The following is a 20,501-nucleotide window of genomic DNA, read 5'->3' on the forward strand; positions in this document are numbered from 1 at the left end:
CCCTTGGTAGACTGGAAGACATTCTAGTGGAGTAATCATTGATAGGTCCCTGTGATATAGACCTGTGTTCCAGCTCCTGTTAAACAGCATTTCCATTTCTCCTATCACTACTTTTATCTGGCTTTCTATAGTTACCCAGCTACATCTTGAGACCAGTTATGATTCTGTGTTTTTAGTTTTGCCAGGAACTATTCCTAAGAAAACAGGTTACAATAGCTACTAATATGTAATCATCTGAGTTTTTCCCTTCCCATCACATCCCATATGAAGGTGTTTGGCCATGATACAAAGCTTGTTCAGTGTTCATTAACTCAGCCAACAAATACCTTTGATAACAGCTTGCAGTATCTCCATGCTGTGCATAAATCATAACCAAAAGTTGTGGAGTTGAGGGGTATTTGGATCCTAAAGCTTTCCTTCAGTGGTACTCGAGTACCATTTAAGGTGCTTTTGCCAGAGGATTCTTTGGTCCTGGTTGTTGCTGAGTTTTGAGAAGCTCAAGTACTGCTCAGCTAGGAAATGGCGATGTGATTTGTGTTGCTGATAAGGACTTGTGTCTGTTTTTGTGGCTCAGAGCTGCAGGGGTACAAGGAGGTGCTCAGCATCCCCGTGGCCAAGCCAGGCCGCCGCCTGTACGACGCCGGCGCCGCGCCCTCGGGCTCGGTCGTTGTGCAGATCGACGCTGTGGAGGGGAACAAGGTCATCACTGTGCGCTCCCCTCTGCAGGTAAACCAGCCTGGAACCACCCCTGAGAGCACTGCTCTGCCAGCACTCACCCTCCTTCCCTTCCTTAATGGTTTCTCCCAGATCACACTTTTCCAAAATTTTACTTAAAGGCCGGTTACTAAGTATTTTGCTCTATTTGTTACATGAATTTTCCTTTGGTTTTCCCTTTTCTGTTTGGCTTTCTAATATCGTCAGCATTTGGGATACGTTTTATACTATGTGACATTTTAAGCGTTTTTCAGTTCATGGTTGAATAGAGTTTTCTCATATACTTGTGTATTAAGACAGCTCAAGTCTGTTTGCTAGAGGAATTTAATCTACTAATGTTGGTTTTCCTTGTTGTTACTGATGCTTTTTCTTTTAAAAATTTGTGCCATAGAAACGTAATGAAAAATGACTCATTTTGATTCTAGATCAAGAACCATTTCTCGATTCCATTTGTGATCTATGAGCTGGCTAAAGGCTCCAAGTTGCTGAAGCCAATTGGCATATCCAAGCCAGAGGAAGAGTTCCATGTTCCTTTGCATTCATACAGGTACGTTTCCTCTGCTCTCTAGGGCCAGTCTCTGTGACACTGATGCACAAATACTGCATTAGTTTTGAAACCTTAATTTGCACGTGGAAGTCTTCCTGACTGGAGTAAAACTGCAAAGTTCTGTTTTTGTTAGGTAATTAGTGTGCTGCAAAAGCACTTGAGAGTGTCAGCCATGACTTTAAAATGGGTGAGGTTAGGTGTCAGTGCAAACCATTGTGTACAATTGCTGCTGTTTCCCTGCAGGTGCCACCTGTATGTCCGACCAACAGGAATATTTGAGGGTCAGTTCAAGGAGTCCACAACTTACATTGCTTGGAGGGAAGAGCTGCACAGGAGCAATGAAGTCAAGTGCTTGTTACAGTGCCCAGCCACTGAGACCAGTTTCCTGCCTCTAATAATCAGCTCAACAGCAGTACCTGATGAACTTAATTTTATTTCAAGTTCTGTGGAGGAGCTGGATCCTGCCTACATTATCCACCTTTACCCTACACTGACTGTGAGGAACCTTCTCCCATACTCCTTGAGATATTTACTTGAGGTAAGTTACTTTATGGTTTTATTTGTAAATAGTTTACTTGGTTTTAAGTAAGAATACATTCATTTAGAAGTGAAGGTGAATGTAGTTGGAAGATGCTGAATGTTGGGGTTTGTATTTTCTATTGTAAATGAATGAGGCAGATAATTGATTCTGGATGTTTTGGGGATTGTTTTAAATTTGTGTGTACCTGACCTGCTCTACCTTGCACCTTTAAAGGAATCCTGTACTGTATTAATCTTTTTCTTTTACATTCTTCTGAGATTCTGTTGGTATTTTGCAAGCTGTCTTTAGCTTCACAAGAAGAGGTGTCAGAGAAAGCATCTGTAATTTCTAGAGCTATCTTTTTCTATGTAGAAAATGCGAATTCTGGCACTGTTTCTTTACTGGTTACTATTGTGAGGTCTCGTTTGCACCAATGGGGGAATCTTTGAAGGACTCTACACAGACCATTTTCCTGTCTGTTCAGTATTTTCAGTATTTAGTATGTCTTCATTAAGGCTGAGTGATTTTAGTAAATACAACAGGTGTGAGCATTTAGAGCCACCATCCTTGTTTGTTCTGTTTTATCCTGCTTGCATAAGTGGCTGTGGCAGTCATTTAGATCTTTCCTTCACTTCTGTCCAACATCCCAGAGGCACTATTCCCAGTTTTCCTCACCTCCACTGTACTTCAGGACTTGGAGTAACAGAATGGCACTCCAGAGTGCCATTGCCTTGCCTGAGGAGCTAGAAACCAGTAATTCATATCTATTTCTGAAGTCACCCTACTTGTGCAGGGGTTTGTGCTTATTGTCTTTACATCCCTGGGCTAATCAAGCCTGGCCACTATTCCATACAGTAAAATATACTGTTCATCAGTAAAAATGTTTATCAGTAAAAATTAGGAAAGCTATTGTTGGATGCTGTTGCCTGAGCAAAGTTGTGCTACCAAATAATATGGCAGAACTGGCAGGTCTGTGCCTTGGGGGTTCTTTAGAGTGAAAAATCCTGGCTGTGCATCTGCAGCATAGGCCAGTGCAGTGTTACACCCAGTATTGTAAGAGTGTGAATAGGAACTCATTGCCAAAATCCTTTGGAAATCATGGAAGATAGAAGGAGGGAGTGAAAACAGGGGATATTTTAGAACTAGTTTGCCTTCTGAAATCCAGAATTAAACAGTCTTTACTGCTCTGCAAGTGAAGTGCTGTTGATCTCAAATTATTCACAGGCTCAGTCTCAAGTGAAAGTGACTGAGATTAGGACATGGGTTACTGAGGTATCTAAAATATACATCCTACAAGAGAATAAAATGCTGGTTCCTCAACACCTAATTTTCATCTGTTGAAGACTTAATTTGCCTTGTCTAATTCTGCTACAGGGAACCGCAGAAGCCCGTGAATTAACTGAAGGGAGCGCTGCAGACGTTTTCCATTCAAGAATCAGCGGAGAAATAATGGAGCTGGTGTTGTTAAAATACCAAGGCAAAGACTGGAACGGCCATCTTAAAATCTGTGATGGGATGCCTGAGTTCTTTCCTGTGCGTTTCACGTCTCACTGTGCCTCAGAGGTGACCGTGGATGTTTACATCCACTCGAGGCGCGTCGGGAGCCGCGTGGTCCTGTCCGTGTTCAGCCCCTACTGGATCATCAACAAGACCTCCCGGGTTCTGCAGTACCGAGCTGAGGACACTCACGTGAAGCACCCAGCAGACTACAGAGATATTGTTTTGTTCTCATTCAAAAAGAAAAATATCTTTAGTAAGAACAAGGTATGCTTACTTTAGATGGCGGCAGTCTTTAGGCCGTGCTCTGAGAGGGAGAATGCAAACACATTTTATATAAGGAATATTTTTATGTCATTTTTAGGTCTAAAGGCTTTAATTTGACTGCTGCTTTCTTTGGTACTTGGACATTTAAAATGCACACTGTAAATATTCTGTTTTGTGTTAACCAAAACAGAAGGAATGTGTTTTTGGTATGATGTGATGTTTACATGGTGAACTTACCTGGTTTACTCATTTCAAGTGAAGAGTACTGCAGTAGAAGTTTTTTTGGAAGTGGCCTTTCATTCCTTTTAAATAACTTTTTTTACCTAACAGTAGTTGAAGAAATGGTTGAAAAACAGTGGTCATTTTGATTATTTCCTTCCATCTCTTCCAGTTTCTGAAGCACCACAAAGTTTTGGGCTTTTTTCCCATCAATGTATGCTGTCATGAGCATGAGTCAGTGAGGACCACTCTGCTTTGACACCTTTTACTGTAACATTTTCCCAGAACTCGATCACAGATTAATAAATCAGAACATGAATAGTGATACTGCATTCTTAGGTTGACCTAATTTATGGAAGGTGTTAAAAGCACTGAAGTGTTGTCCTTACATTGCTATATGTGATATAATTGCACTCCATAATGCATTACCTACAGAATGAAAATGAGTTTACTGAATTACTTTGCATGTTGTTTTTTGTGTGTAGATCCAGCTCTGTGTTTCGACCAGCGCTTGGTCCAGTAGCTTTTCCCTTGATACTGTAGGAAGCTATGGATGTGTCAAGTGTTCAGCTAATCACATGGACTATCTGGTAAGATCTGTTTCAGTGATTTGTGAAGCTCTCTTTGGGTTCTTTTGGCTTGACTTCTCTTTTACAAATGTGTAGTACCCAGCTGTTTGAAAACACAATGATCAATGTGCATAATGGAGATAATTGTTCACCATTGTTTGCAAGTGTTTAGATTTGCACTCCTTATTCAAGACTACATTTCCACAACTACGCCAAGAGACATGAGGAGTTTTGTTTTCATGTACTCTTTAACTGTTTTCTCATGAGAAGGGTCATTTTAAGTTGTCATGATTTCCTCTAGAAGCATTTCTGGTGGATTTTCCCCACAAAAGCTACAGCTGCAAAATGCTACTGCTAAGCCTGTCAGTTTACTCTTGTGTTAGTTGTGTTGCATAACCTGCTGATTTTACCACGTCTGTTGCTTTTACTTCATGTGGACAGAACAGGAGTGTTGTGTGTTAGGCTTCATAATTACACTGATGTTGGCTTTTCTGTTTTTTCCAGCCTGATTTTCTTCTTAGCTTGTTGTTGATTATTTTCTCAAATTCTCCTTGTTCAACAGGTTGGAGTTAGCATCAGAATGAGCAGTTTCAACCTTACCAGGATAGTTACCTTCACTCCATTCTACACAATAGCAAACAAATCTTCTCTGGAACTTGAAGTTGGAGAAATTGGTCCTAATGGTTCTCTTCCAACTAATAAATGGAATTATATCTCAGCTTCAGAGGTAATGTTTTTTTCCTTTTGATATCATTGCAGACAAAGAACTGGTGTTTAGGTGTCACTGAAGGGAAGAGCAGTTCTCTTATGGAAGCTGTCTCTTCTGGTGACATGACATGGATATTTCACATCCCACGGGAACTTGAACAGTACAGGTTGCATATGCTGGTACATCCATCAAGTCCTTCAGTTTAGATGACTTAGTAGATGTAGATGTGTTCATCAGGAGATCCTTGGGCATGTGAAATAGTCACACAAACCTGTTTGTTTTACTGCTCGGTTACCATGTTGAACATATGTGAAATGTTAAAGTCAGGTGTATTTCTTGTCTTACAGTGTCTTCCATTTTGGCCTGAAAACTCATCTGGTGAACTTTGTGTAAGAGTGGTTGGCTATGAAAGCTCATCCAAACCATTCCTGTTTAAAGCCCAGGATAATGGTACTCTACTGAAACTGGAAGAATTGGTGAGACTGACTCTTTGTAGCCTGTTGTTAATTCTCCGTTTTAGCCCTATGCTAATTTGACTCAATGAAATCATCAAGATCAAAGCCTTGTGCCTTAAGTTATGGGTACACTTTATTCACTTCTGTTGCATAAAAAAGCTATGAATCAAGTTTACAGTGGTGTTAATGTTTTCATAGCTGTGTAGTCAAGTTGATTTGTAGGAAACTGAACAGCTCTATTGCTGTAAGATGGTATACTGCATCTCTGACATCTTGGGCCTTTTGCAGAGGGTATGTCTTGGATGCCTTCAGTTTGTTTAAATAGGTAACAAAAATACCTTCTATTTTAGGATTTCTTGATAAGCTATTACATGTTGGACACACAGTTCATGGTTAAATTAATTTGACTCAAATGAAGAATATTATAATTTCGAAACTCACTCTAGCCTAGCATTAGGGAATGTGTTTTAAAGGTACCATGTTCAGTAAAGTCTTTGGATATATGCTTATCATAGTTGTAGCTTGAATTAATGCACATGAATTAATAAATGCTGGCTTTGTGTGCCCTCCTCTCAGAATGGGGGCCTGCTGGTGGATGTGAATGTCTCGGAGCACTCCACTGTGATCAGCTTCACGGATTACCACGAGGGAGCTGCCCCAGCTCTGATTGTCAACCACACTCCGTGGGACTGTCTCAGATACAAACAGAGGTATGTGAAAGAAACAATTCCTTATTTAACCAGGGGATATCCAGGTTAAACATCACCAAGAGCTGATGAACCTGAGCTGCACTTGTCTGGGCTCAGCTCAGGCCCTTGGTGCCTCACTGCTGGAGTGTTCAGTACTGGGGTTTGCTGGCACCGCTTCCAGCAGTGCTTTTAACCACTGAATGCTGTTGTTTTCTCCTTTCTTTTACCCTGCAGTGGATTACAAGAGGAGATGGAGTTGAAACCAAGGCAAGTTTGCCTCTTTGCCTGGACAGATCCAACCAAACCGAGAATATTGACTTGGGGCTACTCTCAAAGTTTTGGTGAACATGACCTGCTTAAGGTAAATTTTGTACGGGGAGAAGTAAATGCTGAACCAATTTAGGACTATCCAAAATTAAAAGTGTCTGGGAGAAAGCTTCCTCAGTAACTTTGCATCTGTCTCATCCTGTAGGAGACTTAGAGCTACTGCAAGAAACAAGATTTTGGATGTTTCAATTAAATAAAGTCCAATGTGTCTGTCTTTAATTAGCTGCCCACTTGCACCTTACACTAAAATGAATTCCTCAGAATAAACTTGGTTTTTCTGTCGAGTAGCACAGAGTTAACAAAACTGACAAACATTAGTAGCTATAAGAAGGGTCAGAAAAGCAAACTTGAGTTTCAGTTGTACTGGAAATGGGTTTAATTTCCCATACCTGAACTCAGACAGAACCAGTTACAGTGTGCTTTAGTGTGTAAGCACTTCCTTGGGTCAAATTTTTCACATTTAAAAATGGTTGTAGTTTAAAACCAATTTCCTTTCCATATAATTATGGTTACATTCATGATTCTTTGGGGCTTTTGAGAAAAGGGCTTTAATTATCTCAATTTTTGCCTTACAAATTAAAAAATAAGGAGTATCTGCTTTTGAAGAGGAGAGATCTTAGTAAAATTGGTTTTACTGTGTCATGGTATGATTTATTGCCTTCTTCCTACGTCACTAAGATTCCAAGCCTTTTGCTTTGCCCTGAAGGCCTTTGTTTCCTAATGATTTCCAATATCATTCTAAACCACAAATATTGCTGGAATGTTTAGTTTACAAAAGGAGAAAAAAAAATCCCAAACTCCAGCTTCTTCCCAGCGTTAGGGTACAAGGTGCAACCAAGAAAGGACAATGTGAACTGAACAAACAGGAAAAATACTGAGTTCTGGTTTGTGTTTGTAAACTTATAAACATAGAGCAACATCAGGGATTTACTCATGTAATATGCTTTTTTTTCCTCAATACAGGATGACTGTGGCCAGTTCCCTTACAATGCCAATATTCAGATTCACTGGGTGTCTTTCCTGGACGGACGCCAGCGAGTGCTGCTCTTCACAGATGATGTGGCTTTGGTGTCTAAAGCACGACAGGCAGAGGAGCTGGAGCAACCTGATCAAGAAATCAACTTGTCAATCCACAGTCTTGGACTTTCTCTAGTTAACAATGAAAATAAAAAAGAAATCTCTTACATAGGAATTACTAGGTACTGCATGTGGAAGTGTAAATATTCCTTTGAGTAATCAAAATTTGGCAGTGTTTTATAATTTTAGCAATAGAGTTGAAGCGGATATGTTTCAAGTTAAATTAAGTGAAACATTTTTAATTAAAATCAAGTTCTGCATTTACTCCTATTGTGGAATTAGAACCAATAGGATTTAACTACCTCCTTTTTTTAGCTTATATTAAAAAAAAGACATAATAGGGTTTTTTGAGCCTGAGAAATTAGAAAAATATATTGTACATGATTTGCAGGCATAAGAAAGGTATAAGTACTCTGAAATGAACTTTGTTATTTGTCTTGCAGTTCTGATGTTGTCTGGGAACGGAAACCAAGGCAAAAGTGGAAACCATTTAATCAAAAGCAAATAAACCTCTTGGAACAAGCATATCAAAAGTATCTCTCCAAGAGTGCTTTCCAAGGTCCTGGCTGGCATAAACTGGACAGCAATACTGAGGTATGTGTTGAGTTCCAGTGTTTAAAGGCTGGCAGGACAAGTGCAACAGTTAAAACGGATTTCTGTTTGCTAAGGTTGAGGTAGATGCTGCTTGAAGAGAAACAGGAACAAGAGGCCAGATTTTTATTTAAATAGTTGCACATTTTACACAGTGGAATGTTTTTGTCTTGTGGTGATACTGAGGCAGTACTGAGGTTTTATCCAGGCTTGTATTATGAAGTAAGAATTTCAAAGGGTTTTTCTTTTGTGTGGTAGAAAAGGTTGCTTGGTGTCTGCATGTCAGTTGTGAATCTGTATTTGCAGTATATACCCAAAATTCTTTGCAGAAACTTTGGTTTTAGCTTCTAAATAAGGTGCAGTTCCCATTACTTGATATGGTAAAGGAGTCAGCAGTGTTCAAGGGCTCTTGAAACTAATCCACTTACTTATCTTGTTCAGACATTAATTATCCATGCCTGTATTCCATGCATAAAGAGTATATTCAAATTGCTAAGTGCAATACAACCATCTTACAGTACCACAGTCAGGCTTATTTCCTACATCATCCTTTCATTTGAAAAACATGTATGCACCTTCAGCTCATTGAATAATACTTGAGTTTTGACCATTGCAGTAGTGCATTTATAGTGCATAGTGTCAAATCTTTTATCTGTAGGTCATTACATTTCACTCTCAATAAAGGAGAGCTTTATGCTTTTGCTTCTCATAACTTCAAAGTTTCAGGATCAGGGGAAAAGCATCGGTTGGGAAAGTAGTCAGCTGCATATAAATATCTCTAATTATGCCAGGGTAAGATCTAACTCATGAAGAAATAGCTCCTTAGATAACACAGAGGGTCCTGCTAGGGACAACTAAAGCTGCAATATAATGTCCTTGTCACTAGCTGGTGATTTTCACTGCCTTCCATGCAGTTAATTAGATGGAGAAATCGAGTAGCCTTGTGATCTGATAATAAAGAAAAACACAGGGTTTATTTGCTAGTCTGTTAACTAGTAATGTACCATTTTATTGCTTCCCAAATTAAACTCTGTCCTTCTTGTGTTTGCAGGTGAATTTTAGTAAGTCTCCGATGGAAATGCGTCTCCCAGTCAGATGCAGCATCCGCCGTAGCTTCCTGTCAGGGATTCAGGTTGAATTCAAACAGTCCCCTCACCAAAGGAGCTTACGGGCTCAGCTCTACTGGCTGCAGGTACCAGCCTTCCTCTGCCTTCTAAACAGACACATCAGGGCTTTGATTTTCCTAATTTTTGTGAAGAAGTGTCTCCAGATCTCTTGCATGTGGTGCTTTGCTTGCTGCATCAGAGTAGCAGGGATGCTGTGATGGAAAAGTATTGCAGAAATGTCACCCCAGGATTTTGCAAGTGGGATGGAGAGAATTCCACAAAACTGTAAAGCAGGGTGCTATGATGGAGAGTTTATTTCTAAATAATTTTAGTGTTTTAAAACAGACCTCAGCCTTTTTCAAAATTTATTGTAGTTTTTACACAGAAGTGTAAGGTTATTCTACAGAGTCTATCTAGGGGTCTAGAGCCCTTTAGTACAAAAATTGCCTGTCTAATGGGAAGTAGAGAACAGGCATCTAAATATGCTAAAAGAGTACTCAGTAATGTATCTACATGTAATATTACCACTAAATTAATGTGCAACCCTTGCAGCAGATCAGCATAGTCCAGTCAGTGCTAATAGTGTTGCTGAATTTGCCAGTAGAGCATTTAAGCATTAAGTGAGAAGTGTTCAGTGCTAGAGGGAAATCATGTTGAGTCATCATCGTTGCCATCTTCATCTCTATTTGCTGCCCTTCACTGAGCACCCTGGTGCTTTTTCTGACCAGCTGGTGGGGAAGTTTGCTCTTTCCTTTTATCTTCCATTTTGTTTTTATTTTTGCCTGAAGGAGTTTTTTACTGTACAGTCAGTGTGAGCCATCAGCTGCACACCTTGTGAGTGAGTCTTTGTGGGTGTGAGCCTCTCTAAGCATCCCTTGTGCAGCACTTGCAGCACTGACCTTTTATAAATGAATAACATTCCACGTTGATATCAGAATAATCCTTTTGCTCTTTCCTCCTTCCACCCAGATAAATAAAACATTGCTCTTGAACACAATTTATAAACAAGTTACTCAAGCTTTCTGAAATGGGAACTGGTTTGATTATCATGTCACTAAAATATTCCTGTAATGATGCAATAATTTTTTAGGTTGATAATCAATTACCAGGATCGATGTTTCCTGTTGTATTTCACCCTGTAGCCCCTCCCAAGTCGATTGCTTTGGATTCAGGTAAGAGAAAGCCTATAATAACATCAGATTTATTCAGCCTTGAAAGTAGGAGTTTGGCAATTTATTTTTGTTTTTTTCTCTTTAGAACCAAAACCCTTCATTGACATCAGCATCATCAGTAGATTCAATGAATACAGCCAAGTCCTGCAATTCAAGTGAGTGTAACAGTGTATTGTAATTCGATTTTTGGGGTGTAAGATATTTTAGAAGGGAACTTTGTTCTAAAGTTCATTCTCCTATCCAAACCACTCTTGACTTCAGACTGAGTTTTTAAATACCTCCAGTAAAAAAAAAAATCATTCAAACAGGAACTTACTTTTAGAAAATAAGAACTGATCATATGAAGGGACTGTTATGCAAATTCTTTAGTAATCAGAATTATTTCCTTCCTGTGCTGCAGTATCAGAGTTATGTCTGTTTGCTGTGCAGTGCTGGCCAATAAAGCACTTTTAACTGTAGGTTAACAGTTGATATTGTGGATTGCAAATCTTAATATGTGACATTGCATAGCAAGACTTCACTTGTGTAAGCTAAGCATGTAATTTTTAAGTTAAATTTATACAAGTATACACTTTTTTTCCCATGTTTTAGGTACTTCATGGTTCTTATCCAGGAAATGGCACTGAAAATTGATCAAGGATTTTTAGGAGCACTTAGTGAACTTTTCACTCCATCTACAGACCCAGAAGCTGAAAGACAAAGGGTAATGTATGAGAGAAACTGACTTTTGCTGGAATGGGACCATAAGGGATTGAGGAATTTAGGTCAATATCAATATAATATAAAATGGAAAAATCACCCAGAAATTTTGTGTTTGTTAAGGGTTATTTGGGTTTTTTGCTATCCCTGGATTCATTAGTACACTCATACTTAACTAGTTAGTTAACTGTATTTAACTATGATTATTTTTTCTACTGTTTATTTATATATATGCATAAAAACACATTTAGATAGAATATGATTAGTTGTATTACATATATGGATGAGATTAACTTCCCTTTTTTTTTTAATATTGAAACCAGTCTAAATTAATTCAGCAAGATGTGGATGCACTTAACACCGAGCTAATGGAGTCTTCCCTAACAGACCTGTCAATGCTCAGCTTCTTTGAACATTTCCATATTTCTCCAATTAAGGTATGCAACAGAGAGATTGAGAGGTTTATAATACATCTAATTAATTCATTACAGTAAATACATCCCTAGTGGGAATTTTACCTTCTCTAGAATTTAATACTTTGTTGGAAAACTTCCTTGCCCATGAGAACAAACAGACCTTTAAGCATAACTAAGTGGGAAGAATGAATGGGTATAATAATGCTGAAAGGCAGATAAAATATTGGATAAAGTAATGTATCATGAATTGTATTAAAATACACTTTCATGGGATTATCTTCATGTCTTCCTTGAAGCAGTTAGATCTTTTTGGAGCAAGGGAAGAAAATTCCTGACTAGATGAAATGATATTTCCTCAGCTTCCATCAGTGATTTTTTTACATGTGCACCACATGACCTGTCTGCTCTGGTCTGGCTTTTTTTTGGTCTTGACTTGTCTTGTTTCACTAATTCTGCCTTCACAGTTGCATTTGAGTTTGTCTCTGGCTTCTGGTGGAGAAGCATCCGATAAGGGGGAGGAAATGATAGCCATCCATTCTCTGAACTTGCTGTTGAAAAGTATTGGAGCCACTCTGACAGATGTGGATGATCTTATTTTCAAGTAAGCAAATAAAATTGGTTGGGGTTTTTTTGTTTAATACTTTGATTAAAGCTGCTGTACACTTAATTATTGGATCCCTAGTGAACGTTGCTGACTGACTCCAGTGTAAGTTTATACAGCCTTAGGGAAAAGGGAGGAGTGGAGGGAAGATGGGATTTGAGATCCTTTTTAAGGCAACAGTCTTCAGGATTCTCTGAAGGAAAGCAGAGAAGTATTTGAATGAGGAAGGGTATCTTTAACTAATGTATGATTACTTGTCTTTCAGACTTGCCTTCTTTGAAATTAAATACCAGTTCTACAAGAGAGATCAACTGAGGATGAGAGTTATTAGACATTATAGTGAACAAGTAAGCTTATTTAGTCAAGCCTTTGTGTAAAATTCTGAGTATGTGTCTTAAAGAAGATTTTAGTTTTCTTCACCAAATATTTAGTTGGGCACTCTTAATACCTTACTTGGGTAGTAAATTAAAAATGAACCAGGCTTAGGTTCTGATGTGTGTGACAACAGCTCATAACTCTGCTTTTGTTGTTTGCCTTTTTTCTTCTCTCTCATCGTTTAGTTCCTGAAACAGATGTATGTTCTTGTACTTGGGTTAGATGTTCTTGGAAATCCATTTGGTTTGATCAGAGGTTTGTCTGAGGGAGTTGAAGCTTTCTTCTATGAGCCCTTTCAGGTATGAGTTCCTGATTCTTTACCTGTGTCTTTATAAAAGGCTGATTGGATGTACTGGCAGGGTTGTAGTTTGTTGTCACTGTACTCCACACCCTGAACAGGCAGGCAGCAGTAATTTTTTAATGTGAATTTCAAAGAAATAACCCATTCAGATGGCCTTACTTGCATCAATGTAAAGGGGTTGCTAGTTTTTCTTGAAACAGATGCATCATTGTGTACTTTTCTGCTAATCCTAATAATTTTCATTTTTAGGGTGCTGTTCAAGGACCTGAAGAATTTGCTGAAGGCTTTGTAATTGGTGTTAGAAGTCTCCTTGGGCACACAGTGGGTATGTGTCACAATGTTCTGGTTTGGTGAATTCCCACATTATTTTTCTTGTGAATATTCAAGGCTGTCATACTGTTGCCAGTGTTTGTGATACAGATCATCCACACATAATTGACCTGAGACCATCTAAATACCTGTTTGCAACCAATGTGAGAAACATTGCATATATAGCTAAATTAATAACATGCTCTGGATTAATAAGAAGCATCATTTTAATGCTCCTAAAATGTCTGGAGAAGTGCTGTATGGACGGATATCAGACCAGATTCTGGACTCTCCTCATGGACAACGTGTGGCTCTGTGTCAATTCATCAAATCTAAACTGAATATGAAGGGAAATTGCTCCAAACTTGTTGCTTCCTGTGTGTTGTCTGCTCTTCAGCTGTGAGAGCACAGTGACTTTAGCTCTGTGCCCTGTTCCCTCAGGTGGGGCAGCAGGGATGGTGTCCAGGATCACTGGAACTGTTGGCAAAGGCCTGGCTGCCATCACTCTGGATGAAGAATTCCAGCAGAAAAGGAGAGAGGAGATGGGTCGGCAGCCAAAAGACTTTGGGGAGAGCCTGGCCAAAGGAGGAAAAGGCCTGCTACGGGTATGGATTTGGAGATGAGTGTTGGATGTGCCAGCTTGCTTGAAAATCAAGCCTGCAAGAAAGTTTGATATCTTTTTTGTTGGTTAATAACTAAACAGAAGAGACAGACAGGCAGTGGGTTTATAGGAGACTCAGTGTTGTGCATCAGCTGTAGTGTTTGAGGTCATGTTTCTGCTCAGCCTGAGGAACTGAAGTTAGGAAATGACACCAATTTCTCCTGTGAATTGTATAAATAAATAAATAGTTACTCATGTTCAAGTGTGTTAGGTAATTAAGGTTAACTGGGCCCTTACTTCACCTTGTAGTCAGTTGTGTCATTCAAGGCTTTCCCTCAGTCAGAGTTTTCTTAAAAATATAAAGTAATAGAAAATACAAATCCCAAACCCCCAGCCAAACAGTGTTTCTGATACTGAACTTTACATTACAAAGTATTAAAATAAAGTTATGAAGTTGCCCAGTTGGACTAACATCATTCCACTTTCTCATTGGGAACTTAACTGTCTTTGTTTCAGGGTGTTGTTGGAGGAGTGACAGGCATCATCACTAAACCAGTGGAAGGTAAGCACCAAGGCTGCACTGCACTGCTGAAGTGGTCTCTCAATGCTTTACAATTTAGTTTGTAATGTTAAGAAACATCAGTCCAAGTATGGTGATGCTAAGGCATCACAAGATTTTTATATTTCTTATTCAAATGTGAATTTACACGAAGATTTCCTCAAGTATCTTTATATCTGTTATTTGCTTTACCACCTTTTAAATCTTTGTATACTCAGTGATGTATTTTAAGCCTGCTGTAGTACCCAATTTATTGTCTGAAGTAAGAATAAAGATAGTAAAAATAAAGTAAAAATGACCAGCTGAAAAAGCTTTTTGGGACTCTAAAAGTCGGAGAAATCTTAAACAGCAAATTTGGTTTTATGTCTGAAGTCATTATTTGTGCCTGGTACTTCATGAAAATGATAGATAGATGAAAAATATCCAGGATAAATGCCTCTTATTAATCTCCAAGTGGCAGTGGTTTAAATGTTGGGAATCAATTGTAACTGTGTGGTATTTTATAGTTTTTGAGTGATACTTTGATATGTAGTCCTTGTCTCTTGGGAGGGTGACCACACCTGATTTCTGAACACTCCTGAGGTTCTTCCATAGTTATATGTCACCAGAACTGTGCAATTCTGAGATGGAAATAGTTAACTTCTATCATACTTGAGCATCTCAGTGGCTTCAGAATATTTTGTTATTACTCTCAACCTATAAAAACTCATTCCAGTCCAGACTGGAAGTGTGAGAATCTGGATAACATCTCAGTCCTGGGCCTCAGAGGCTGTAAGGTAGGAAGTGAAGATGATGTGTGAGCAGAGCAGAAGCAGTGGGAGACTTTGTACACTAGGACTCTGCAATCAATGGCTGGGGGCTGTTTTAAATACAAACCAGCTCCCCTGTAGCAGTCATGGTTTAATTCTGTGGTTAACTAGGTCATGAAAACATTTATTTCTCTGTTTCTATTCCTTTAAAGGGGCTAAAAAAGAAGGTGCAGCTGGGTTCTTTAAAGGCATTGGAAAGGGGCTGGTGGGAGTGGTAGCCCGCCCGACAGGAGGCATTGTGGATATGGCAAGCAGCACCTTCCAGGGCATTCAGAGGTACAGTGCAAGGGGGGGTGTGGAAGTGTCCCCCTGTGTGGGATAGCAGGTGATAAAGTGCCCCTGTAGTGCCACATAATTATTTGTTAAATACAAAAAGCAGAATGATATGTGAGCTTGAGAAATGTCCAGTAGCAAATGTTTTAACAAATGTATTTTATGATGATGAGGAAATTGCTGCTTTTGTAGTCCAGGTAGACAATAACTAATCCATTTCTTTTGTTTTGCTCCTTCCTCTGAGGAGAAATGTCAGTTAAATTTACTGTGGAAAATAGGCCACTGAAATTTTCAGAATAAAACTTGAAATTTGGTTAGCCTGAAATTCAGTTAGGAGTGCACATCAGGGGCTCTTTAATAGAAACTTTGAATAATTTGTTAATAAACTTGAGAACTCTTAGTAAATCATCTGCACTTGGGAATAAAGATCTCCAGCTTATTCTGTAGCTGTTTAATTGGCTAGTGCTACTTCTGATTTATTATTACCAGTGTGTCTGTATTATTTACATCTGCAGGGTACCAGGATGTGTCAGTGGGATGTGTTACAAGTGAAAGGGTGACTTCTTAGAGATGTCCTGGTGAAACTCAGGGCTGTATTAACCAGAGTAACGTTGCACTGTCTGTGGCAGGGTGGCAGAATCCACTGAGGAGGTGTCAAATCTGCGTCCGCCGCGCCTCATCCGCGAGGACGGCATCATCCGCCCCTACAACAGGGTGGAGGCTGAGGGGTATGATTTGTTTGAGGTATGTTTTGCATTGTAAACACTGTTAACATTCTCTAACCTGCAGGTTCCATAAAGGATTAAGTTGCAATCAATCTGTAGCAGTAATTAGCTGAAGTAAAAATTTGCCCCAGCCTATTTCGTGAAGCAAGCCTGGATAGCAGGGAAGGCTCAGTGCTTGGAGTGAGCTGAATGCAGCATTGCTGTTATATAATCTTCTCCATTTTATGTTCTGTAGTCACTTCTCATGCTCTGGAAGTAGGTAGTAGAATTAAGAATTATTAGGATTAAGATTTAATTATGTTGGAAAAAACCCCTCTTTTTGATAGTTCCAAATTTTTGTCCTTATAACAAAGCTGAGGGTAGTTTACAGACTAAGCAACTTTTTAAAAAGATTAATAGACCTTGAATTGTTTGGTTGTATCAGCAGTTAAAAAACTGCATGAATTTTCAAAATACCACTGTTTGGTTTTTCCTTATGTTGTTCAGAATAGCAATCTGTCATAGCTACAGGCACTGTGTGGACGTTTAGCCTGCTCCTCATGTGGATGTGCCTGACATATGGAAGATGAACAACATGAGTTTTCAAGTTCTTCATAGTCAGAGTCTGCTTAATTTGTATTTCAGACTTTGTGTTCTTAATGCTCAGCTTTAAATGCTTATTTTGTTGGTAAAAAGTTAATTAACTGTCTACATTAACATTTTAAGACCAAAACTTGGATATTTGCTACTTGCTTGTACATGGTCTTTTAATCCTTATTCCCTGTTCTATTTCTAACGTTTCTTTTCTTTCTCCTTCTCTCCTGGCATGCAGCAAGAACTGGAATAATGGAGTAAACATTTTCCATATTTCTTGTCTGTTTCTGTCACAATTTTTCATCTGCCTTAAGTATTTAGATAAAAGGGCATGATTGCATTTACTATGTCCTCTCCCCCTCTTCCCTGTCTTTTCTGTGTAGCAGTTGAATAAAATGGAGTTTCATGTTGTCCAAGCTCAGAAAACAAACTGGAATAACCATCTTCAGTAAGGTTAGATGAGTGAGTCAGATGGGAGAGACAGGGAGGGTTTGTTTCCTGTATATTTATTTTTCTGAGGATGCTTAGCTCTTTATGAATGGCAACAACAGAAGGCACTTGGACAAAAGAATCATGATAGGTTAAGTCCTGAGTTCATTTATTTATCGGTGCTCTCCTAGAGGCAGAGCAGTGGACAGAGGGGCAGAGCAACATCTTGAGCAAAGTTTAAAACAGTGATAGTGAATGGAATTTCCTTCTGGGAAAATGCTTGTAATTGCATGCCCTAGAAGTGCTATTTTCACAGAAATGCAGAGAAAACCTGTACTTGTGTTTTCTGTCCTGTGCCATAGGCCTGGCACTGCTCCCCTGCTGACCCACAAGGCCTTCACGTTACTACTCCTGTTTTTTATGAGCTTGGCTCAGTTAAAACAGACAGCCAGCTTAGTTGACTCTGGTTTTTATTCACAGAATCTTCAGGGGCTTTGCTCTTCAACATCAAAAAATAGGTATAAACTTTCAGCTGTTAGCAGGAATTTACACACATATAGAAATAAGTATATATGTATTTCTATACTAAGCAATGCCATAAATTTCATTACTAATACAGCATATTAACAAGCTAAGCTTAACAAGCTGTTGTCAGAGCAAATTTTTTGCCTATCATATGGGGAAAAATGTTAAACAGAAGCCTCTTTGCTGGTAATGCCTTTTAGAATGTAATGGTCAATTTAAAATTATTCAAAAAAAACACTTAGTGATTTTTTTAGATGATTAAATGAAATTAATTTGTGATATATTAAGCAAGCCAAATATTTTCTTCTTGAGTTTTTTTTTTACTATGTTTTTTACATCTAGCAAAAAGGAAAAAGTGGCACAATCAACACAGAAAATTTGTTATTATACAGTTCCACCACATCTAGGGAGGGATGTGGACATTGTCTTAAAAAGTGTAGATTAGAACTGGATATAAACCAAGAATTAATCTTCTGTACAGTTGACTAAATACAGTTTGTTTCTTTCAACAAGTCACTTAATGGAATGCAGGAGAGGTTTAATTAACTGTTCTTGATTTTTGTGCTAGAGGTCAGTGTTGGGAAGGTTTTGTTTTCTAATGTTAGCAAGTACTGTAAAGCAAGACAGGACAGTGTCTTTACACGAAATCGGATATTTAATGAAACAGATGAGTCAGAAAGTCAGTTCTACATGCATTTACAGATTTAATCACAATAGGTACAAGTGCTGTTTATTTTTGGATCCAGTTTTGATCCTATTTACAAGTAGTTTAACCAGAACCCACACCTTCTCATCTGCTTTGACTGCATTTAATGCATATGTCCCCTGAAAATAAATACAGGCTCACAGAGTGGAAACCTTGTTAGGTTACCCTAAGGAACAGATGCCTCAATACTATCCAGTGATTGCATGGAAAAATATTTTACTGAATTACTTTTGTGTGAATGGCAGGCATTAGAGCTTGTCTTAGAGGAGCAGACATTTAAAAGAGCAGGTACTTTTTGCACAGGAAATGGGAGTTTTGGTGCAAACCGAGGACCCCAGGCAGGTGGAGCAGGTCAGTGCAGTTCTTGTCCAGGAGCGCTGGGTGTGTGCGCGCTGTGCAGGGCTGTGCTCAGGCAGCCTCAGCTCACCAGCAGTGCTCTGTGTGTTGTGAAACACAAATGTCAGCACAGCTGGAGAGCAAAGCACACACAGGGCAGCTCTGGGAGGGCTGTTTTGCCAGGAGTCACCTCTGAGTGTTTCAGTCGTGGTGTGAGCGGTGCTGGAGGTGAGGTCTGCCCCAGCCTTCGCCGTGCCCAGCGAGGGGCTGCTGCTCCCCAGCTCCTCAGGGCTGCCATGATGTCACTCATCCATTATTCAATGCCCGTGGCATTACTTTGTTTCATTTCCCAGTTAAAGCGTGGAGCTTTATAAAGAATGCAGAACACCTCATGAATAATTGAGTCAGGGTGGTGAGACAGTGTTGTGTGGCAGAGCACAGGCTGTGCTGGAAACTGCAGATTCTCTTTCTGCTCGACTCGCTGTTCTGCTCTGTACATTTGCATTGGTTCTTTAATTTCCATGTAAAATAAGAATGAGTTAACTTCTTCAAAGTGCTCTAGTATGCTCATAAAAATAACAGCTTTTATAAAGATGTCTAAATTGTAGGAGTGTGCAGATCATGGAGTAATTTACATCAAGTGCAACTCCCTTTTTACATAATGCCACCACCATTGTGCTGGCATCTATCAGGTGTATTGAGAATAGCTCTGAGAAATCCTGCATCTTTTAGGCACAGGCCTCAGTGGGAACTCTTACTTTGGTAACATATTGCATGTAAAATCTAAAAATACTATTGGGATTGTTTCTGAAGTTGTGAGAAACAGGCTTTCTCTCCAAAGCTTTGAGTTTGAATAGAGAAACATGCTTATGAATAAATCTGTTTAAATATGTGGCATGTCTAATTTCTTCATATTCAACAAAAGGATTCAGAATATGGATTGCAGCCTTTGAATTACAGTCTTCACATGGTGGTGGGTTTTCTATTTCTTCAATTTTTTACTTGTTTTTGAAACAGCTAAGATTCAGGTATAAAATGTGAGTTCATATTTTCATTTTAGTCTTACGCTGCCTTGTTTCTTCTAATGTTTTGAAGAGACTTTGAGATAAGCAGCCTTTCTGGCATCTTTGTTTCCTTTATGTACATTGTACAGTTTCAGAAATTTTTAAGATGGTCAGAAAGGGATATTTTTTTATAGAAGATGTTGGTTGACTCTGGGGTTCTGGTTGCTGAAAAATGCTGGATTAAAATGTATTTCAAAATATAACATCACTAGGGAGCAAGTCCAGAAAAACACTGTGCTGTTGATTTCAGCTCTTGAATATTCATCCATTTTTGAGATTAAAGGATTTTTTGGAGTCAGTTGTGATGTATGATGATGCTTTAAGATATTTGTTGAACTTTTGAGTATATGAAAATAAAATGCAAATATAAAAAAATGTCAAACCTTCTTTTAATTGATTCTTATGTAAGCTGATCTTTCAATTTTGGTTACTTAAACTGCATGGAGTTAAACCTGTTAGTCACAGACAGATAATTGTGGAGTCAAGTGAAGCCTCTGTTGTCATCTCATTGGGATTTATGGGTCCATCTAAGGAAATAAAAAAGAAACGGCTATTTACAAGAAATAACTAAAAACATACTGAATTTTTAGTCCATCCTCTTCAGGTTATTGGTACTAGTTTGTCAGAAACTTGAGGGATTTACTGTTATAGAGGCTGAATTCCACAGTAACAGCTGTAAAATGAACTGAAAGTCATCTTACTTTGCTCTGAAGAATATCAAACCACTTTTGGGCACCCATT

At 38.8% G+C, this 20,501-nt stretch overlaps 1 protein-coding gene across 2 annotated transcripts in view; it reads left to right on the forward strand.

Moving 5' to 3' along the window:
* VPS13C (vacuolar protein sorting 13 homolog C) overlaps nucleotides 1–20,501 on the forward strand; it is a 73,688-nt gene that overhangs the window by 47,465 nt on the left and 5,722 nt on the right. For both annotated transcript variants that reach the window (XM_063412135.1, XM_063412134.1), the window contains 24 exons: nucleotides 575–726; nucleotides 1,140–1,261; nucleotides 1,505–1,799; nucleotides 3,156–3,545; nucleotides 4,250–4,354; nucleotides 4,896–5,060; nucleotides 5,390–5,518; nucleotides 6,074–6,207; nucleotides 6,421–6,547; nucleotides 7,477–7,712; nucleotides 8,034–8,184; nucleotides 9,233–9,373; nucleotides 10,378–10,459; nucleotides 10,545–10,614; nucleotides 11,051–11,162; nucleotides 11,482–11,595; nucleotides 12,039–12,175; nucleotides 12,441–12,522; nucleotides 12,736–12,849; nucleotides 13,101–13,176; nucleotides 13,602–13,765; nucleotides 14,278–14,323; nucleotides 15,282–15,405; nucleotides 16,032–16,146. In XM_063412135.1, coding sequence (XP_063268205.1) covers nucleotides 575–726; nucleotides 1,140–1,261; nucleotides 1,505–1,799; nucleotides 3,156–3,545; nucleotides 4,250–4,354; nucleotides 4,896–5,060; nucleotides 5,390–5,518; nucleotides 6,074–6,207; nucleotides 6,421–6,547; nucleotides 7,477–7,712; nucleotides 8,034–8,184; nucleotides 9,233–9,373; nucleotides 10,378–10,459; nucleotides 10,545–10,614; nucleotides 11,051–11,162; nucleotides 11,482–11,595; nucleotides 12,039–12,175; nucleotides 12,441–12,522; nucleotides 12,736–12,849; nucleotides 13,101–13,176; nucleotides 13,602–13,765; nucleotides 14,278–14,323; nucleotides 15,282–15,405; nucleotides 16,032–16,146 — 3,383 coding nt within the window. The remainder of the gene's footprint in view (nucleotides 1–574; nucleotides 727–1,139; nucleotides 1,262–1,504; nucleotides 1,800–3,155; nucleotides 3,546–4,249; nucleotides 4,355–4,895; nucleotides 5,061–5,389; nucleotides 5,519–6,073; nucleotides 6,208–6,420; nucleotides 6,548–7,476; nucleotides 7,713–8,033; nucleotides 8,185–9,232; nucleotides 9,374–10,377; nucleotides 10,460–10,544; nucleotides 10,615–11,050; nucleotides 11,163–11,481; nucleotides 11,596–12,038; nucleotides 12,176–12,440; nucleotides 12,523–12,735; nucleotides 12,850–13,100; nucleotides 13,177–13,601; nucleotides 13,766–14,277; nucleotides 14,324–15,281; nucleotides 15,406–16,031; nucleotides 16,147–20,501) is intronic.

Source organism: Prinia subflava, chromosome 15 (genome assembly GCF_021018805.1).
Source record: "Prinia subflava isolate CZ2003 ecotype Zambia chromosome 15, Cam_Psub_1.2, whole genome shotgun sequence".
NCBI classification, from domain to species: domain Eukaryota; kingdom Metazoa; phylum Chordata; class Aves; order Passeriformes; family Cisticolidae; genus Prinia; species Prinia subflava.